Source organism: Vidua macroura, chromosome 10 (genome assembly GCF_024509145.1).
Source record: "Vidua macroura isolate BioBank_ID:100142 chromosome 10, ASM2450914v1, whole genome shotgun sequence".
In the NCBI taxonomy this organism is placed as follows: domain Eukaryota; kingdom Metazoa; phylum Chordata; class Aves; order Passeriformes; family Viduidae; genus Vidua; species Vidua macroura.
The window spans coordinates 25,456,375-25,477,939 of record NC_071580.1 but is presented as its reverse complement, the minus strand read 5'-3'; the positions used below and the strand labels follow the sequence as shown (position 1 = coordinate 25,477,939).

Genomic DNA, 21,565 nt, shown 5'->3' with positions numbered 1-21,565 from the left:
CGCGCATGCGCTCTCCAGCACCGCCGCGCCGCGTCTCTGTATCTTAGCAACGCCGCACCGCGCTTCACCGTTTCACTCACACATACACACACACACGCACAAGCACACACGTCCGGAGGTAACAGACACACCACACCGAAACTGGGACACACCACACCGCAATCGGGACACACACAACACACTGAAATCGCGATTTCTCCCTCCCCGAGCCGCGCTATCAGCTGGGGAGGTCCTCCTGCCGCCGGCCTCTCCCCCGGTGGCGTTCTGCTTGCAAGGCCCTGGACAAATCTGCGTGCAAAAACGTCTTTTTGCGACTTATCAGTGCCAACCTTAAGAAAAGAAATTAACACATACCGCTTTCATCCGCTAGTCGACGGGCTGTGGTCTGCTCCCCGCAGTGTACAGCCGAGGCGCAGAGTCCCTCCGGGGAAAAGCCCCGCGGCGCCTGAGGGTGTCTGCTCCCAACCGGACCTGCGGGTGAGCAGAGCAGTCCCTTCGTGGTCGCCAACTGAAGCGATACGCGGAAGAAATCAATAGACTCCACAACCCAGGGTAGTTATGAAGTGGGTATGTATGCCAGCGCCCGGCACAAGTGAGATAGCTCTCCAAAACTTGTGCCCCGAGCCTCAGTCTGACTCACACCTTTATTCCCAAAGATGTTCCATATGCAATACATTGCACAACTTTTTCATGCATATTCAACCCCTGGCCCCGCTTGTCCTCGCCTCTCATGCTAAATAAGTCCACGCCCTTCTGGGCACGCGTGGTTTGCTGTGGTGGTCGTACGGGGGTCTCTCGGTAGTCCTGAGGCTGAAGATTGTGGTCTTCCTCATGACTGAACTTTTGAACTTTTCCTCTCTGCACGTGCGCTTTCGGTCTTTTGGTGTTTATCTGAGTAGGTCTGTCAGTCTTGATAGGCTTGGAGACAGAGGAGCTTCTTTATCTGGGTTCTTTCCTTCTTCTGGTATTGTTCTTTATGCAAGAAGCTTCAGAAATTTGCATTTTCCTATGCCCTTTGTACCAGGCAGAGGTTTCTTGAGTAAAAGGTTAAAATGCAATACATAACTCTACAAGCTACATTATAAATGCTTAATTCATTTTGTTAACTCCAAAAATCTCTGTTTCATTCTGTCTTTTTAATATTGTGGTGCCCAAAATTCCTGCCAGGACTCGAGGTGAGACCGTCCCTGAGCAGAGCAGACCAGAACAATCCCAATCCTTGCCTGACTGATGATGCTGTGCCTGCTGCCCTCCAGGACACAGTTGGCTTTCCTGGTTGCCAGGGCACTATTGATTCATATTAATTTCAATTGACTGGGACCCCCAGGTCCCTTTTCACAGTCCCTTTAAGGCACTGCTTTCCAGGTTCCTGTTCCCCAGTTTGTAGGCACATTGGGGTTGTCCCACCTCAGGTGCAGAATCCAGAACTTTCCCTTTTAAAACCTCACACAGTTGGTGATTGCCCAGCCCTCTGATTTATCAAGGTCTCTGCAGGGCTGATTTATTGTACTGGTCTCTAGAAGCCTTATGGAATAGGTAGTGCTTGTTTCTTCCTAGGCTGCAGCAGCCCAGGAGGCGAGGTGGAGGCTGGAGCTGCTGCCTCAGCATTACCTTGCTCCGTGTGTGGCTCCACATCACCTTGCCACACCTCAGCACCTTCCCTCCCTGGGCTCCTCTTCCCTGCCCCACCTCACTTCACCCCATCCCACCTCACCTCACCTCACCTCATCATGGGGCTGCTCCAGCAAAGGGCTGCTGGATGTTCAGATTCCCACCCCACCAGCTCCTTCCAGTCTCTTCCCTGTATCTGTATCAAGAATAGTTTAGCCAGCAGGACCAGGGAAGTGATCATCCCCTGTACTTGGCATGGGTGAAGCCACACCTCGAGTTCTGCGTGCAGTTTTGGGTCCCTCACTTTAAAAAGGACATTGAGGTGCTGGAGCGTGTCCTGCGAAGGGCACCAAGGCTTGTGAGAGGTTTAGAGATGTTTAGAAAACTTGTCTTATGAGGAGTGGCTGAGGGAGCTGGGGTTGTTCAGTCTCCAGGAGCTCAGGAGGGACCTCCTTGCTCTGTACAACTCCCTGGCAGGAGGCTGTAGGGAGATGAGGCCAGTCTTTTCTGCCACATCTGCAGTGAGAGGACCAGAGGAAATGGCTTTAAGCTGAGGCGGGAGAATCTGATTAAATATTATAAACATATTTTTCCCTGTTCAGGAGGTCAGGCATCAGGACAGGTTGCCAGGGAGGTGGTGGAGTGCCCACCCTGGAGGTGCTCAACAGGCGTCTACACCTGGGGCTGGGTGATGTGGTTTAGTGGCTTAGGGGTGCAGTGGCAGTGCGTGGATGGTTGGACCAGATGATCTGAAAAGTCTCTTCCAACCTCGGTAGTTCTGTGATTCTGTAGCTACCCACACACACCTGAGCAGGTGCTACAGTTGTCCCTGTGGTGCCCTTGCTGCCAGCCAGGGCTCCTGCTCTCTGGCAGTGTGCTGCTCTTCCCAGCACCATCTCCATGCCAGCAAAGCTCTGCAGGGCTGGAGAGCTGTGCTTGCAGAGAACAGTCTGCTGTACACACTGCCAGCCTCCTGAAATTAAATGGGAAAAGAAAACAGGCGTTTGCTTTGAAAGCAGCTTGTAAGTCTGAAGAAGTTGCATGCACCTTCCTGGTTGCCTATTTTGCCAGGGATGTACTCATGGGACAGCAAAGCCACCTATGCGATGCCAGACACGCCTGGGCCACCAGACAGAGTGCGGAGCTGCCAAAATCCAGCAGAAGGATAAACAGTGATTTATCTCAAGGTGCACGTGGAGGACAAGAGGCAGCAGTCACGTACCGCAGCAGGAAAAGTTCTGCAGGGTGAGAAGAACACGCTCTACATGAGAGTACTGTACAAATTCGAGCTCTGGACACCCCTCTGTTGTGACTGGATAAGGCTTGGGTGACCTGACCCATCGCTGAGACTCGGCTTTAGTGGGAGGTTGGCATCCATGTGGCCCCAAGTTATTTTGTAGTTTGTTGTGTGAAGGCAAAGTTAATAGCAAGAAGAGAATAATCTGCATATTATAATTGCAAGTGGCTATAAAACTGATTAGTTTATTAAAATGTTGTGACAACTTCAGGAGCAAAGTTACAAAGTCATATTTTTTGGAAGTGGTAGGAAATGAATTAACATTATTCCTCTTTTTTTCTTTTTTTTTTTTTTTTTCTTCTTCCTAACTAGTAGTGAAAAGAGTTTGCCTTCTCACCCCAAGGTCAGACTCTGATGAGAAAAAACCTCTGTGAGCTGTGATGGGAAACTGCTCTAAGTAGTTTAGTACTGTATTGAAATTTGCATTTTATCTCTTTCTGATTGCACTGGTGGCCATGGGTCAGCCTCAGAATTTGCCTGAACTAAGTGATTAGTAGGTTCAAAGACATACATTGCTGATGTTAGAAATGTATATATATAAGTGAAACCAGTGTTGTAATCAATGCTCTTCCTCTGTTTTTCTATGTAACAAAATTAAAAAGAAGTAAAAGAGGTTTTTAACTTTCCATTTTAGATACTTTACCACTCACTTTTGCTTCCAAAGACCTTATCAGGAGTAATTTGTTTATTTAAGTGACTTCAATATTTTTCTTTGCTAACCCTTCCTGTGCTGTGTTCAAACTATGTACATTTTGGCTGTGCTGCTTTTGATGTTGTTACAGTGATCCTTTTTGCTCCCCCAGGGTTTGTTTTTATCACGTTACAGCTCTTATTTGCATATAGCCTATATGTGTACTTTGTGAGGGAAGATGCTCTGGACTTCGTGTATTTATTAGTTTTTGGTTTATTGTCATTCTCCTTTTTTTCAGTTGCAATGCATATTTGCTATCAGCTGTGCCATCAGCTCAAAGTTATAAACATGGCACTGTGTGACAGCTGGTACAATCAGGTCCTATAGGGTAGGGTGTCCATGGGATGGGCTGAAAGGGGATGGATATGCTCTTGGAATACTGGACTGTCCTATGGGGTTTGTGTGGTAGAAACAGGGTCAGGAAGGGGTGATGAGGGTGGCTCCTTGAGACAGAGGAAGGCAAAGAGAGGAGGAAGTGCAGCAGTAAAGTGGCTGCAGAGCTGTGCCAGGCTGCCAGACCTCCTTTGGCCGTGAGCACAGGAGGTCTGTCCTGCCTCGGGCCGTGGCTGCAGTCACAGACGGTTGGTTTGTTAATGTCATCCACTGGACAGGTGTCCAGCTGCATATTTCTTCTTTAGGATGCATCCTAAAACAAATGCATAAAACATTTCAGGTAAACCAGCCATTATGGAAGTTGTAGCAATGTTTCTGCAGTGCTTTGCACTCTGATGGTGTTTGGGCAACTCAGTGGCCCTGACAAAGCAAATTATATGCCAGGTTAAGATGAGTATATTTGGTACTAATTTACATAATTTCCTGGTAATTTTCCCTTTCAGCATGCCAGATCTTTGTGCAACAGTTGGACAGAGCTTTGGCCCTGGGTCCTTGGTTTTTAGAATGGGACAAAGGTCCTAAATAGTACAAAACTTTTGTTTGGGTGATCGAATTGGTCCTCACAAAGTGCTGACATTAGGTAGAGAAAGCGGATTAGAAACATACCATAAACGTGAGTACCACAATTTATCTTGCTTTAAATTTGTATTGGTAGATATTGTAATTGGGAGATGAATAATTTACTAAAGCATTTGATAGTTTTCATTTTTAAATGAATTTTGAGTTAGCAAAAAAGTAACAAATGGATGTAACATTGCAAATTAAAATTAGAGAATTCTTTAGTTGTCTCCTGTGGTTTTGCTCTGTTTGCATTTTTTTGTGGTAAACGTGTACAATAATAAAAGTTTTCCTAAGAAAAAAAATTATAGAATATTCAGCTATTCCAGTTACTTAATGGGATTTACATTACATTACATTTACAGCTACAATTCCCTTGTGTGATACATTATTTTGTAGGTAGGCATTTTTTTTGATGTTTTTGCAAAGGTCAGGCTTGTGTAAAGGTAACCCCATACACTGTGTGTATGAACTGTTTCAACAGGTTTCTAATACCAGAAATTTTGGGGAACATCTTTGAAGAAAACTTCTGTCGCAATGGCATCATCCTTTCTACAGATTTGTGCATTGCTGCTGGCTTTAGCAGGATTCACTACATTACTTGTTACTACCATGTCCAGCAGATGGAAGATTTTGGACACCACGACAGAGCTGGTTACTGCAGACTGGGTTTCTGAAGGTCTTTGGATGGACTGTGCAGCTAGTGCTTTTGGATCAGTACAGTGCAAGAAATTTCTCTACATGCTGAGTTCAGACTGTAAGTGAACTCAGTGGTCATGGCAGATGTTTGTAAAATCCAAGGATGGGCTTTTATTCCTTCTTTCTGGACAGTGTGTTAGCAGGCTGGGGGGCACAGAATGCAGTTGTCCCAGAGGCCACTGCAGTTCTCTGTGCTTTATTTCCACTTGCCTTCTTCTCCATCAGTGTCTGTCTCTGAATTAAAATAACTTCCAGCTTTCAATTTTGTTTCTCAGTGTGGTGTGCTTGCCCTATGTATACAAAAGAATGAGAAGGGCTAGGGCAAGATAAAATCCCTGTTTACCAAAACCTGTCTCTGGTATGATGACATACCAAAAGAAGCATTGCAGCCAAAATTCAGCCTAAGGATTGCAGGGGCACATGTGTGTGTGCTTTAGGTAGTAGCACAATGTCACCTGTGTCCCTGCATCTTTGTGCTGGGATATCAGGGAGCAGCCACACACTGGAGGTGTCAGAACAGCCCAGTATAGGCTGTATGTCCAGTATGGCCAAATCCTGTAGTGGTTGAAGACAGCTTAAAGGGCCACCATGAAACCAGTTTTTCACCCTGCAGTTCAGCTCAGTCATTGCTGTGGCTTTGCTGCCCTCTCTGGTATGTGCACATAGAGGTATGAGTGATATACAGTAAATCTGAGTATTTTTTTAAAAATAGTTTTGGAAGAAATAGCATCTTTTCACTCAGTGTAGTTCTTCAATATGAGCAGATCATAGTTCCATGAGCACTGGTGTGTGTTTGTGCTTTGGTATGAGACAGGAATTATTAGATATTCCAGAACTCGTTTGATACTTTGTGCTAAACCTGTGTACCTGGGTATTTTTTCTGGAATTTCTCAGGGGTGGTGAGCTTAGACTAAAATACATCTGTGCAATGGATACTTCTGTGTTTTTGAGGGTTGACCATGCTAGCAGGGTAGTTTATCTGTAGCTAGAAAGAGAAGAAATATCTCAGTAGGCGTTGGAAAGTATTTGTTTGAATCATTCTGGATTTTAAAAATATCTTTCTCTAAACACGATCTTTATGGTAAAGGACTGGGAAGGACTGACATTGAAGTTCTTTCCTCAGCAAACTGAGTGTAGAAAGAGTAACACTGTAGCCTTTGGAAATAGTACTTTGTTAAGCTTTCTGTCTTAAACAGAACCTTGCATTTATTATTTTACAACTTTCAGTTTTGTGTAGTCATTTTATGAGTGATGCTAATATAATTTCTTCAAGTCTTCTGTGCTTTATAGGTTCCTGATTGCTGTCATTGCTATTTGTCTGGACTCTTCCAGCAGTTTTATTCTGAATGTGCAGTGCTTAAACCTTAAAAATACCACAAGTCACAGATTATGAGCTTTGTTTTTCTTGACACAGATGTGAGCTTTCCTGGAGTCAGAGCTGCCTAACTGTAAGGCAGATCTCTAAAGGGTGAGAGTTTAACTCTCAAGATGCAGCATGTTCATGGTTCTTCTGCAGGGCCCTTGCTTTGGTGGCCTCATCTGCCTTCTAATGAGGAGGCCAGTTTAAGAATAAGTATCAGCATCCCGTAATGAGGCCAGAGTTTGTAGCCTCAAAAGGGGGCTAATCACAAGGGGGGGCTTCCAAGGATTTTAAAAACATTGCTCATTGCATCAGAGGCAATGTCAGCTTTTCACATCATCCTGATAGCTGTTCAGCTCCTCTCCAGGGCCTCCTCTGTGTAGGTACCAGGATCCCTTAAATTTCTGGAAATCAGAGTGATGAGATGGGGCCAACAATGACAGCATTTGGTTCAACTGACTGGGTTAGAGCAAGCCCAATGGAAAGCTCCCAAGCTATGGAAAGTGCTGATGTGAAGCTGTCCCCACCAACTCTTAAGCCCTGCTGATGCAGAGCCTCTTGCAGAGCAGTACTGGCTGTTATGACCATTGCCTGACAAGCCACAGTTTACAAAATTTAGTGAAGAACAGCCTTATGTTCTTTAACACAGGGGAGAGTGATTTCCTGAAGGGAATTATTAAAATGCCTGGTGCTGTATAGGAAAACTCACGCACTTCAGGTCTGCAGTTTAATATTTTCTATTTATATGTGTGCTTTATGACTGCCTATTGAAATACATTTCTTAACTAAGACGAGATTTTTTAAAAATTACACCCTTAGTTTTTTATTTCTATCCTTGGCAGTGGTATAACAGCTGTGGACACTTGATTCAAGGGCCCAACTATCTCACCTTTGAAAGTGCTGTTAGCAGAAGTGATTGCTCAGATCACCAGCATAGCACATATGGGTAAATTGGCTGGAAACTCTTTGAAGGGCTTTTAATGAAATGCAGATACTCCAGGGTACTGGTACAATGTGTTCATTTTACTATACCATCAGTTTTTAAGTTGCAGTGACTAAGCAGAAGGAGGGAATTCTGTAACAGTCACCTGAGATCAATTTAAAAGATTGCAAGTTTAGAGCTGCACAGGATCCCACTGCCAAATCTGGTCTTGTTTAAATCAATGGCAATGAACCTATTGACTGTCATGGGAGCCAAAATATCCTTGTGGCACTGTAATGCCCTTTGGCAGCTGAACCTACCAACCTACAGCATCAGCTCAAAGTGACAGTGAATTTTGATGAAAAACAACAAATACCTGTTAGGGATGAGTTGTGGCTCTCAAAGGCTAATCCTTCTGGTAGTGTTTACATAAATGCTGTGGAACTGTTACCATGTTGCATCATAGCAGAATTATTTTATGAAGAAACTCTGACTCCGTTTCCTGGAGATAAGAGCAGGTTATCACTGCAAAAGATGGTTAACCCCATTTGGATCCACAAGTACTTTAAAGTATTAACATGAGTGGGTGATGTGAAATGAGGCTATGATTCTGTCTAGCCAAGAGCAGAAGCAACTAAACTGAATTTAACATATCCTTTGCCCAGAATAGCTTTTTTTTAATCCTAAGGTATTCTAACAAAGAGATGCAATTTGCTGATATATATTATTTTTCTTATAGCTGTTTTTCTCCATCATTTTATTCCTTTTGAGACAGGACTGTCACCCTAGCTCCTTCATTTCCTCACATTTCAATTCCATCGCACATACATTATTACAATTGGAATACATTGTACAATTGTACAGTGTAAGTGGGATGGTTTTTAAGACTGAATGTGTTTAGCTATAGATCAATAGACAGTAAAATATTAATGGAAACCACTCATCCATAAACTTAACCTTCCTGAAAGAAGCTGGCAGTACAGTTGTGGATTACTTATGACCATAACTCCAAAAACTGTGCTAAATTTTCTAGCAGAAGTATAAAGCTTCTGTTCTCAAGTTGTTTTATGTTTGAATCCTCAAGAAATGATTACATAAAAGTTTTTTTATTTGATAGCAAAAATAAAATTACAAGCAATCTTAATCTAGTGTAAAATCCAGTTGACTTCTGAAAAAGAGATAGAAATAAAGTATTTGCCTATATTATCATTCTTACAAGGTATTTTGTAGAAATACTGACTGGACTTTCTAGGCTGAGAAAAAGAATAGGCTCATTTTTCACTTCCTATTAGAAAAATAATTAATATGGTCACTTTTTTACACACCAATATCTTTATCATGAACTGCTCCCACTTCTTATTGTCATGCCCAGTAAGCCTTATCTATGGGGAAAGAGCAAAGAGCAAAGGTAGACTCATTTTGGAGTGAAACCCAGAGATAAAACAGCAAGGAGGCTTCTGAAAGGCTTCACTTGATTGTAATCTAATTATAAGGATATTTAACTGTTACTACTCACAAGCATGACTGCTACATTGGAAATTGTTGGCTTTCTTTTGTGCTTGGGTGGGTTGGCAGTTATTGGAGCTACTTTGCCAAATAATTACTGGAAAGTCTCCAGTATACATGGTTCTGTGATCACAACATCTACGTTGTTTGAAAACCTGTGGAAGAGCTGTGCAGAAGACAGCACTGGAGTATCCAACTGCAGGGATTTTGACTCTATGCTTGCATTGCCTGGTAGGTGACTTTGTGCAGCCTTGTTTATATTGATTAAAAACTTATTGGCAAAAAGTAGTAAGGCTTTTGTTTTAGTAATCTGGTAATACTGGAAAATAACTGGCCAAGAAGGACTTTGTGGGCTGAAGTAATGAAAATCTCTCAAGCAGCAGAATGTGTCAAGCATGTTAGGAAATAACAAGGCAAACGAAGCTGGTTGATCAAGCATTTAACAGGCATTTAAAGTGGGTTGTAATCTCTTCTCTAGCATCTTGTGGGATGTCTTAGTAAGAGACATTTTTAAACTATTTATTTAGAATTATTGTATAGACCTTATTTTGCAATACTTCATAGCTAATGTACCATAGCTGGAGTTTTTAATGTAATAGGAAATACTGGTTTTAGCTGAGATGTGGTAGTGGTTTCTGTGAGTTGAGACTGAAAATTGTAGATAATCCAAGAAATACATGATAATATATTATACATATTATAACATATTATATTATAACTTACAGAAGGAGTATATGCTATAAATTAATATATCTTTAGGCTTGTCAGCTAATGCTAACTTACTGTCAGTTAGTTAACTGACAGTAACTAAAGTCTATTTGGATGTGGTTTTAAATATAAAGAAATTCTAATCTGCTGGCCCCTGTCCTTTGTATCAGTCTTCATCGTAATTGTGGTTGTCCTCAAATGCCCAACTAGGCAATATTCTGTGGATACTAAGCATGTTAATAGACAGTAAAGCTATTTTTTATTAATCTTGAATAATTCAGTATGTAGATACTTATTCAGAATAAAAATGCCTTCCTTCTAGCTGAATCGGCCCTAGGAGGTGGCTAAACTAAATAGGTAGGAGGAGACTCCTAATCTGAAGAATGTGTAATATAGGATTAGTGGGAATGAGGTGTTAAATTCACTTTCTCCCTCAATCTGAAGTAAAGGCTTGTGTTTGAGCAGCTCTAACACTCTCATAACAATTCTCTGAAATGCTGTCTAGTATTTAGGGAACAATATGTTAATCTCTCATTCTTCCCTAATAACAATTGCTTTTAGAGAATGTGTATGTGTGTGTGTGTGTGAAGAGGAACATAACCCTATTTAAACATTTTAGCCTCAGTAACAGCAGGATAATTCCATCAGACATTATCCTCTGCAGAGCACTTATGTCAGTGTGCACCAGCACTGCTGGGTTAGTAGCTGGACTTGATCTGAGAGATCTTTGCCAGCTTTAATGATTCTGTGATTTTATTTGGTTCCACTCCAAGGGCTGGTTTGTAGCTTACTGCCACTGACTCCAGGCAGCATCTTGTCATTGATGTGTTTACACGGGGTGCTGCCTCTGAGAGTATGTGCAGATTTGGGCCATGGGCCCGCAGGAGATCAGCATCTGGAGAAAAAGTGGGTTTGAAAAAACCTGGTGGGGGTCAGAAAAGAGCACCACGAGTGTTAAAGCAAACAGAACAGAAGGCAAGCAACAGCAGGGCTCTTGAGAGCTACAGGTAACAACATGGAGTCAGCAGGGAGGAGAAAAGTGGGGCCAGAAAGTAAATGACTGGGACAGGCTCTGAAGTGAATTTGTGAAGATTAACTTTGATCTGTTGAAGAGGAGAGTCCTCTCCTGCAGTTGAGAAGAGGGCAGTATAGTCAAGGGGTAAAGGCAGGGGGAAGCAGAAGGGGAAAACAGCTTGCAAAACTGTGAAGATAAAACATTTTTAGAAAGGAAAGCTGAAAAACAAAAGTCAGAAGACACTGGATGGTAGTAACAGTTGAAAGGACAGCTGGGTAAAGTAGGAAAGAGGAAGAAAATGGGTTTGGCAACAAGGGCTCAGCAGACAGTGGGACTTCTGAGAAACATCCATAGCGCTTGCAGATATGAACCAAGGCAGATTAAAAATTACCATGGTCAGTTTAGGCGTATTTCAAATTCCTGTTTAGAAACTTGGCTGAAACTGCTGCCAGGATGCCAGGGACTGGAGGGAAGGCAAAAAGAATAAACAAAAGTGTCTTTGTTACCTCTCATCAGAAAGACAATGAAGATTTTCCTTGAAAGTTTCCTTATTGGCAACTGAGTATATGGAATACTGGGTTTTGCTTTATGTATAGGAAAAGTCAGACTTGGTTCTTTTAAACCAATTTAATGCTTTTGAGTTCACTAAACCATGAGTCTAAATGACAAATATTTGAAATGCGGAGCTTTTAAATGCAATATTGCACAAGACTGAAACCAGTCCATATATGCTAGTCCATATAGCACTGTCTGTCTAGTCACAACTAAGTCAAACATTTGATATAGCTAGTTGCCAAAGCTTTGTAAACTCCCTTTTTTTTTCTTTGTTTTGTTTTGTTGGGTTCTTTTTTGTTTGTTTGTTTGTTTTTTTGTTTTGTTTTGGGTTTTTGTTTTTTTGTTTTTTGTTTTTTTTTTTTTTTTTTTTTTGGTTTGGTTTGGTTTGGTTAGGTTTGGTTTTTTTTCCCTCTTCTTTTTAAAGTTCCATAGGTGTTTTTTCCAATGACAGGATTTGGGGATAATTTCTTACAATTGGTGTGGACTAATAAAATGCATTGACTTTGTATCATGTTAAATAAGCTAAATTTAAAATAAAAATTTGAGTTTTCTGAATTGTGAACTAAGGTCCTCAGTTAAAGCTGTTGAGATTATGGTATTGTGGTACAGTTGTATTAAATCCCTTTCTCATTGGATTGCAAGCAAGGGTATGCTTATGTGTGCGGGAAAGATATGGGGAGTCCCATCTAACACTGCAGGAGTCCCCAAGACCTGAAATGTGAGTTGTTGGACCCTGCTGGGTGATTGCCACCGTGAAAGATCCCAAACCTGAAAGCAGTGTTGTTGAGTACTTAAGAGTATCTTCTGCAGGCAAAAACCTTGAACTGTTAGTGGTATTTTGAGGGGTCTTTCCACTTTTACTACTGTCTTCATTTTTTTTTTTTCCATGAAAGTTTTAAAATTAGTGCTTAACAAAGCATTAATTCCTCAAATGATTTTAGCCTTTAATTCTATGTATTTATCGAAGGAGTGCTTATTGCTATCTTTGGTAACTCTTAAGCTTGTAGGACCAGTACTCTTAAGCCACATTAGGCTCAGTTGGAGTGTGAGCATCACCTTGCCTCCTGTCTCTCTGTCTGATTTTTGTTGTCTGGAGAGTTACAGCCCACTCCACTACAGAACTAGACAGCAGGTTATCGTGGAGGATGTGGAGGTGGTCAGGGAGCAAGAGCTTGAATGCTGGCATCAATGATGTGAGTGTCCAGTTGGAATCAGGTCTGACCCTTCTGACTTATCATTAAAACTGTAGAGTCATAAGATCATTTAGGTTGGAAGAGAACTTAAAGATAATCAAGTGAACAAAGTTAGCAGTTGTGACCCTGCCAGGTTGTGATGCTTGGCATGTGTATCTCACAACAAAGGTGCCGAAATGCCATTTGACCTGGACCGTACCAAATGCAGGCTGCCATTTTAAAGGAGCCCCAAATCCCCACGTGACCTTCTTTCTTAGGCTGATTAATAATCTAGTCCTGGTTTTTGTGCAATTGATACCTAGATGTGAAGACCAGGAGCTTAAAGGACGCAGAATTGCCAGCATACCAGATTCCCTAACGTGCCCACAACAGTTGTAATGTCTCCACAGGAGAATGTCCTAGGGAAGAGTGCTGCAGCTCTCAGACACACTCACCTCCTGTTTGTTACACTGAGTTTGAAGTGCACTGCTAACTTGAACACCATTCTTTCCTGCCTCTTCCTTGAAGCAGCAAAGCTGGCACCTTTCTCCAGTTCCTCAGTAGTGCCAGAGCCTTGCACACCTTGACTAATCACCTGCATTTCAGACATGTCCTGTGCACTCAGCTGTACATGTGTCAGGAATTCAGAAGGACTTGTGAGTAGGAGACTTCTGCTCCTGTAAATGACCCTGTATACCACTAGGCATTTTCACAGGAATGTAAGGGATGAGTGGCTTGCTGTTGTTTTTCATGATTTACTAAAGACACAAGAAGATTTACTGAGCTTGTAAAGTGTATGTATAGTTCAAGTCTCAAAACTCTTTGACTTGAAGGCCAAACACACTTGGGTTTTGAGGCTTCTCTGAACCATATGACAAAGTTGGACAAGATTCACTCATTACTGCACCTGTTAATTATGTCACTTCCTCTAATCACTTTTATTTCTTTCAGCACAAGATTAATGTAATTTCTGTACAGATCCTGATTTGTTTTCTCTTTTTCTGTCTTAGCTCACATTCAGGCATGCCGTGCCCTGATGATTACTTCCATCCTTTTGGGATTCTTAGCTGCAGTACTCTCACTACTTGGTATGAAGTGCACAAACATTGGGTTGAGTGATGAAGATGGAAAAATGAAGTTTACTGTCACAGGAGGATTTCTTTTTATTTTAGGAGGTAATATCAAGGCTGAAATGAGCGCACTATTGATACTTTGTATGGTTTTCACAGCCAGACTAAATGAAATAAACTTATTCTTGGTTTAAATCTGTTACAGCCATTAAAGGAATCATTCACCTGTGTGCTTCTTAAACTTTTTCTGGTAGGTCTCTGCTCCATGGTGGCTATTTCTTGGTATGCTGCAATGGTTACTGCTCAGTTTTTTAACCAACTGTACGCTGGAACCAAGTAAGTTAATGTATCTTGTCATACCAAACTCCATTGTGTGTTAGCTGCACTAACCTCAGCTGCTCCAGAGTTTCTGAACCTGGATGGATCCCATTATCCAGTCCTACAGGAGTGAAAAATTGTATTCAGGGAATCTTTTCACCTCAGAGATGCTGGTGGGGAGGGAGGAGAGTTATTTTCTGGAAGAGTTAGTGAATGCGTGAGGAATACCAACCTCCCATCTGAGGGAGTTTTGTACTGTGTTTGCATTTTCTTGAGAGATTCAGTTAACGTGTATCTCAATGTTATGAAGAAGAAAAGGTAAAATTCTTAATCTGCTTTGGCATTTAGACCTAAAGAGGTACAAAACTCAAGTTCTGACTAGAATAAAGTACCTCAGATGTACATGCAAGGGAAAATCACATGGAAAGCAACCTGAGGTTTGTACTAATGACCTGCAGAGAAATCTGCTGCCTTTCTTATATATGTCTATATATTAACAGCTCAGCATTTGTTTGCCTTATGAGTTAAAATGAGGCAAAATCTGTGGGATTACCAGCTAGTGCAGTTGCATTCAAACAAGTTTTGAGGTATAAAAGCCCTTACTCTTGTCTGATATAAAAGTAACAGTTGTCAAAACCAAATGGCAGCTTATGGCACTTTATCTAGGTGTCCTGTTTAGGAATGAGGAACAAGGGTAGAGGTGACTGCGCCTCTCCTTCAGAGAGGGGGAAAAGGAGAGGGAAACATATTGTCTGTGGAATATGAGACATCTATAATATACTTCTACCAACTATATAAATCATAGATCAGTAAACTATAAATTGTTAGTTGCTAGGCTCATATTTGAAGTGTTTTGTAAAGTTCCTGCCCAGGAATCAGTTCAGGGAAGTCAGAGGTGAAGTGCTTTGTGATAAATCAAAGTACTTTAAGCAATTGCTTTTGTTGTTTGTCAGTTTTCCCTGCATTTTCAATGAAGTGCTTAGAAAAAAATTGTATTTGTGCAGTTACTTTTTGTTGCTTTATATCCCCTTAACAGAACTATATGAAGGGTAATAAATGCATTAGAGAGCTGAAACAACCGTTGATAAGGAATTTCGGTTAGTCGGATAGTTGGCATGTTTGATAGTTACCTGCTATAGCTTTGGGGCTTCAACATCAATAAGTTAATTGCCTGTTAATCAGTTACCAGATGTAGATTCAGTAGCTGAAGAAATTTTTTTTTTTTTAAATATCTAAACTTCATATTTAAGCTATTGATTCACTAAGCAGTTCTTGACGAATTAAGTTTGATCATTGGTAAAGCTAGACATGCAGACTGTGAGAAAATTTAAATTAAATTGTATGCCAGTATTGATCTTCAGTCTTAAGAGACTGGTAAATCCGGTTTTTCAGATTGCATTTTTTGGTGTGATTTCAGCAAATTAGAGAAGTTGACCTCTGCTAATTCTTAGAGGAGTTTCTCCTACAGCTCTGAAGACAAACTAAGTTCTCCTGCAGATGTCTCCACTTATACTTTGTTTTGGTGTGACATCTACAGCATTATTGTCTGTAGGTGACTGGTGAGCCGAAATGATTGCAGGCACTGGGCAATGTGCAATTTTTACTCCTGGGTTAGTTTGATAATGACTCTCTGCTTGTTCCATGTTTGGAAGTACCTAAACCAGTGGAGACCTTGTGGCTCCCATGTGCGATTACACACGGAGAACTGTGTAAACCCCTGAAACCCTCCTGTTTAGCAATGAATTCCAGAGTCAGAACCTTTGACACTCTTAAATAATTGTGTTTCCAAGTGGAAAGAAAACACAAATCTCTGGTTCCATGGTACCTTCAATGCAGTCCATGACACTAATTTTACTCTTATATTGGGTATCTCAGATAGAGATGTACAGGTGGATTGTGGATGTAGTTTTTGTCTGATCATGAAAATTTCAAACTCCTGCCAGACTTTTCCAGACTCAGTTCTGTCTAGTCTTTGGGAAAAATTCATTATCAATTGATTTCTTGGACTGGACTAGGGAGTTTCCTGAAAGGTATAGTTTTGGACAGTAAAATAGGGAACTATTCTTTTTCAGCCTGGGACATTCATAAATACCTTTCACCATACAACCACAGAGGGTGCTGAATATCCTTTAGGAAATCTAAGTTTGAAAACTAGCCCTATACAACCAACTACTTATAAGTGACCTAGTGTTGTGTCCATAGAAAACTGATATCTGTGGTCAGCTTTTTCTCAGCATATAGACAACAAAAGGGCAAAATAAGTGTTGTGAATTGCACAGAAGGTATGTAATTATTATTTATTATCAACAATTTGATAAATATACACAATTATTTATTGCTACTTATCTTTTTGTTGCTTAGTGCTCTCTGTACTGTCACTAATTTGGCAGAGCAGCTCTATACAAATAAGAGTTTTACTGAGCAGACACAAAACCAGATCTGTTCTCTGTTCACTGTTGAAGGGCCTTTTAACAGTTAGCTGATTTCTATGCAGATTAGAATTTGTTTGCATGGCTTTGTGGTCTTGTTGTAAGTTGTTTCCATAAAATCTTTCATGTTTCAGGTATGAACTAGGAGAAGCTCTGTACTTAGGCTGGACTGGATCTATCCTTTATATACTTGGTGGGATCTTACTGACCTGTTCATGCAGAGGAAAGGAAAAACAAAATTACAGGTAATCTTGGATTTGTCAGTTGAAGTAGTAGCTGTTAATCACATACCACTTTATACCTGTGCACTACTCTCTTTTTCACCCCCTGGTATAAATATGTATAATTTACAAACAGTGCTATGGCATGTCACAAACTGGTGGCAGGGGGTGCTGTTCCAAACACTTGTACCTCCCAGATAGGGATGCATCACCATCAGCAGTCACCTTTAACTTGTATTTGGTAATTCAGGGCACCGCTGATGGCGAAAATGTGCGGTGAAAGAGCAAACTGTCACCAAAAGAAAAGTATATAAAATCCCATGATGTATTATGATCCAGTTTCTCTGCAGAATTTACTGTGAGTAAAATATTCACACACTGTTCAATTTGCAGAAAGTGTAAAGATGTCTCCCAAAGCACACAGAATTGATCACTAGAAACATGTTTTTTTCCCTTGTTCTTTATGGAAATGCCTTGTTGCACATCAGATCAGGAAAGGTGAGATTTCTGGCCTCAATATTTAACCTTCCCTGCTTTTTTGTTTCGGTCTTAAATTCTGACACACAGAAAGCCTCTTTTTGAAGGAGAGAGATGAAACAGGCAGAAATAGCAGAGGTCCATGTCTACCAGAACTCAAATAGCTTGGATGTTGTACTAGCTAGGCTTGAGAGGGTTATAATATGCAAGGAAGAAGCATATTCACTGTTGGTGAATTTAATCTTAGGAAAATTATATCAAAATGTAGTAAGTGAGTGTTCCTCTGGTATTCCATTGCCTAATCGGAAACCATTTCAGTTTTATGGTAATATTTCATCAGCCACATTGGACTTTAGATCTTGCTCACCTTACTTTGATACAAAATACCAAATGTCCTGAAATGTCCTGAAAATCAGGTAAAACTGATATATGAAATAGAAGTTCAACATGATGAATGACAGTTGAAGGGGTTGGGTGAAGATATTTCTGTTTTCTTTTTTCATCATCTTGATTCCTGTATTAAAACCTGCAGCTTGTATAAAGGTGCTGAAAGCTTCTGCTTTAGGGCCTTGACTGAAATGCCTTGAGGAAGACCACATGTGAGTTAGAAATCCAGAGCGTGGTTGAGGTTATGAGAGATGCTGTGCAGCCCATCAGGGACCCCATCTATTCCCCCTTAGCATGCAACACTTAGCTACCAGAACAATGACAACAGGAGGCCTCTAATTTCTGCCCTGTTGTGAAGAACATGCTATGGGTGGGTTGGATACAAAGCTAATGGAATAACTTCTAAGTATCTGAAGCCATGGGCATGTGTCTAATCCCTATCATTTGGTATGTTTTTTTTCTTGATTTACAGTCCCAAGAAGTATGCATATTCAGCAGCCCAGGCAGCTCCTCAGCCACACATGTACCCCAAGAGCTCTGGGACGGTCATAAGCAACAAGGAGTATGTCTGAGCTCCCATCCTGCATCACTGTAGTGTTAGTGGGTTATGAACTCCAATAAAGAAGTGAACTACTTTATTCTGGTTCCAAGCTGCAATCCTATGCCTTAATTTGGAGCAGTACCAGGAAGAGGTATGGCTTTCAATGTACATAGGAATGGTTTTCAGATGTAAATAGCTTTCTACAAAAGATGCTGTGATGTGAAATCCTGTGGCATGAAGGTTTTCTGCATGCTGAGAAGCCTGGTAAAATTTAACCAGAGTGCAGTATATGCTGACACTCAAGAGCAATGATTCCTATTTCAGCTGACTCAAACATGTGGAACTGATAGCTCTATCTGACTGCAAGTTCATATGCCTCACAGCTAGAAATGTGTTTTGTTTTCATTAATGTTTAGCTTCCTTCTTTGGTTTAGCAGCTTAAGCTTTTGACAATAAATAAACTTTGTTCCACAGACTGAAACAGATTTTTTCACAAGTAGAATTCTCTAATAAGGATCTTATGTTATACTGAAATTCTTATTATATATGATAGTCAAGGTTTATAAAAGCTACAAAAATTTTCTAGCAAATCTACTAGAATCACCTTCAAATCTGCAGATGTGCAACAAATTTGCTGTAATGCAGATACAGAAGATAAACAATACAGAATGAACAAAACACAGCTGGGAGTGGAGAAAGCATCTGGTGTGAAAATGCCTTGTGGTAACTAAGAAAATGATAGCCTGAAATTTTAATTTTTATTTCTATGGTTTCAGCTTTTAAAATAACACTACTTTAATTTTGAGAAATCTTTTACTTTGGGAACTTATACTGCATCTGAATTGTCTAATTCATATAATTCCCTGGTGGTTTGATTTTCTGTCATTGTTCCATCATTAGAATTTTTGCCTTATATTACTCCACTGCTCCACGCTGTTTACCTTGTGTGAGCACTTAGGCAGATGGCAGTGAGTAACTTTATTTTGTATTTATGCTTTCAGCAAGGTGGAATGGAATTTCACCCTGCAGGTTCTCAGGTTCTATAACTTGTCCCTTTTAAATTAAAAATGTGTTCATACAGTTTGTCAAAACTCTGTTTTGAATGGCTAGTGATAAACACGTAGCAGTCTGATCTGGAAGTTTCATGCCCAGTAGGTAATTTCAGAGGGCAACCTGCAAGCAGTCTCAGCAGAAATGATTTAGCCATGCTGCTTGCATGCAGGAACACCTGACTTGTAAACTGAGACATTAAGGCATGAACTGGGCCCTGTTAGACTTAGTAAGTAGAGCTAAAAGGAGTGGTGATTACTTCTACATTGCCAGTGTCATCTTCTTCCCTCCACTATCACCTGCAGTTTTTTAAATCATTCCTTTGATGTTTTAGAGAATAATTTCAAAAGCTGAAAAGGCACTTAGCCTGCATGGTAAGAGCAGAAGTCCTTACCATCACCTGTATATTCTGTCCTCTGGATTTTTAGGCAATTTGTGAAGGTACTTTGGTCTAGTTGAACATAAGGGAAATCGCAGATACAAAGCATCAACCACTGTCAGTTTCCCACCAAAGGATGTGTCAGCTCATTAAAGTGAATTATGATCCAGTAGGTGAGAGAGAAATTCAGAACTTCCTTAGTTTGGCATCATGTCTTCTAATGGCATCACTGAGAAGTTTAATTAAAAAATAGGAATAAAATCCCTGTGTTCAGTACATCTTCCCTCGTTCAGTACATCATTACCATGCTCACTGTCATTCAGAGGAAAATAACTGCTGAAGATTCCAGGCCTTTCTGTGGTTTGTTTACAGTCCTTCCAACCATTTTCTGTTTCTGCTGTTATTCCCTGCTTATCTGCCCTCTTTCCATGCATTGTCAACAGAAATGCTCTGAATGAATTTAATGAACCATCAGCTCAGTTATGGGGGTAAAGCATTTTACCTACAGGTGATTTAGGAAGTGATTTTTCCCTCCTTTTTTAAAAAGTCACTTCACTTTCTTTAAAGTATCTTCACACATCACTATTTTAAAGTCCTTTGCTCAGCAGAGCAGACCGCTTTGATATCTGCAAATCTTCTTCATATCTCTGCAGCTGAGACCAAAATCCTGCATTTGGTTCTGCTACGGGTCTGGCAGTTTTCACAGCCTAGAGAACAGGAGAGACATAGTAGAAATAAGGTATCCTGCATTTGTGGGAGTCATGCAAATGAATCTGGAACTTAAAATTTTGAGAAGATTTACTTTGGTTTTGATTTGGTTACAGAGGAACAAACAGCTATTTTGGTGAGCTGACTTCACTCTGTGCTTGCTAGGAACTGACAGGTGGGTCTGGTTACAGAATGGATTCATGGGCAAGACACGAGACAGAGCTGTTGGATTTGCTGGAAATGGGAAAGTCTCTCACCACGTGCAGTGACACTGCTCATGTTTAAGATGATAGTGTGTAACTTGGTCACTCTGCACACCTCAGTCTGAATTAAGCAAATTGGCTATCTGAAGTGATACACCTGACAAATGGGTGAAGACAAAACCCACAAAGCACAAGCATTTTGTATTGGAGAGGCTTTCTAGGAAAACTGACATGTCACTGCTTACAGCTGTGGCTGATGGCTAGCAGGTCCCCAAGGCACTCAGCAGGCCTGACAGGACAGGATGTTCCTGGCTGTGTGGAGCTGTCACTTAGGAGCAAACCCTGCATATCAGCTCCTGCACCCACTCACTTCACGTCTCTGTCTTCACTTATCGTGACTGTGCAAATGCTAGAGAAAATGTTCACTAAGCAACCAGCGTTGTATGTTTGCTACCTGTGCTTAAAGCCTATTTGCATTTGTATTTATGTTCATCCTAGAAACCCCACACTGAAAACTTATTAGACCAAGCTGGGAACAGTTTACTCAAATGTTGAATCTCTGTATAACCGGTGATGGGCAGGAGAAAGCACCAAAATAATTCTAAAAGAAATCATCATTACTCATAAGAAGCATTGCATTTCTTCCCCAAAAGAGCTGTAAATATGAATCTGGATGTAGGCACATTACCTCAAACGCGTCCTTGAGCGGGAGTTGCCGGTGTCTCATCAGATAAGCCGTGCAGATGGCAGCGGAGCGGCTGCGGCCGTTCTTGCAGTACACCAGGCACTTCCCCCCGGCCCGCACGGCCTCCTCGATGGCGGCGCCGCAGGGCTCGAACCACCGGTACAGGTCCTCGGCCGGGTCGTCGAACACGGGCACGCGGATGCCGCGGACGCGCCGCAGCCCGGGGAAGGGCTGCTGCCGGGTGACATTCACGCAGAAGGTAACCCCCTCCCGCGCCAGCAGCTCCTCGTCGCATGCTGCCCTGGCCGTGCCCAGGAGCAGCGAGGCCGTGACCTGGCAGAGCTGGAGCATCGGCGGACACGGGGCACCGCCGGCCCCGCCGCGCCCGGGTGGCGGCGCGGGGCTCCCGGTGCCGGCACGGCCGCGCCGCCCGCAGCCACCGGCGCTCTGCTATATTTATCCGCTCCCTACGGGCTGGGCCGTAGAGGCTCCAGGCAGGTCCTAGTGCCCGCTGCATCCCGAGAGCTGCGCTTGGAAAGCTGAAAGCATTTTCAGAGCCCACAGCTCACTTGTAAAGCCAGTGGATTTGTACAGTCGCTATCCCCAGAGC

The 21,565-nt window shown here is 41.7% G+C and overlaps 2 protein-coding genes across 3 annotated transcripts; one reads left to right on the top strand and one right to left on the bottom strand.

The window, feature by feature from the left end:
• The first annotated feature begins 4,468 nt into the window (after window positions 1-4,468).
• On the top strand, window positions 4,469-18,405 carry LOC128811988 (claudin-15-like). 2 transcript variants are annotated; one of them, XM_053986057.1, is made up of 6 exons: window positions 4,469-4,605; window positions 5,035-5,307; window positions 13,498-13,662; window positions 13,812-13,893; window positions 16,439-16,549; window positions 17,862-18,405. In XM_053986057.1, exons 2-6 carry the CDS (start codon window positions 5,088-5,090, stop codon window positions 17,959-17,961), a joined length of 678 nt encoding a protein of 225 aa, XP_053842032.1. In that variant the 5' UTR covers window positions 4,469-4,605; window positions 5,035-5,087; the 3' UTR covers window positions 17,962-18,405. The 2 variants fall into 2 exon arrangements, with proteins under 2 accessions (XP_053842032.1, XP_053842033.1); XM_053986058.1 differs by lacking the exons at window positions 4,469-4,605; window positions 5,035-5,307 and adding an exon at window positions 8,992-9,268.
• Window positions 18,406-18,494: 89 nt separating this feature from the next.
• Window positions 18,495-21,565, bottom strand: DUSP28 (dual specificity phosphatase 28). The gene is made up of 2 exons (XM_053986059.1): window positions 20,959-21,565; window positions 18,495-20,066 (listed from the first exon to the last, which is right to left on the bottom strand). The coding sequence occupies exons 1-2, from the start codon at window positions 21,304-21,306 to the stop codon at window positions 19,947-19,949; spliced, it is 468 nt and encodes a 155-aa protein (XP_053842034.1). The 5' UTR covers window positions 21,307-21,565; the 3' UTR covers window positions 18,495-19,946.

What these genes read in the sequence shown, in the direction of transcription:
- LOC128811988 (XM_053986057.1), top strand. Translation starts at nt 5,088, where the DNA reads ATGGCATCATCCTTTCTACAGATTTGTGCATTGCTGCTGGCTTTAGCA. An exon ending in ATTTCTTTTTATTTTAGGAG is followed by an intron (nt 13,663 to 13,811) that starts GTAATATCAAGG and finishes TTTTTCTGGTAG; the next exon opens with GTCTCTGCTCCATGGTGGCT. An exon ending in CAACTGTACGCTGGAACCAA is followed by an intron (nt 13,894 to 16,438) that starts GTAAGTTAATGT and finishes TTCATGTTTCAG; the next exon opens with GTATGAACTAGGAGAAGCTC.
- DUSP28 (XM_053986059.1), bottom strand. Translation starts at nt 21,306, where the DNA reads ATGCTCCAGCTCTGCCAGGTCACGGCCTCGCTGCTCCTGGGCACGGCC. An exon ending in CGCTCAAGGACGCGTTTGAG is followed by an intron (nt 20,067 to 20,958) that starts GTAATGTGCCTA and finishes CCTGTTCTCTAG; the next exon opens with GCTGTGAAAACTGCCAGACC.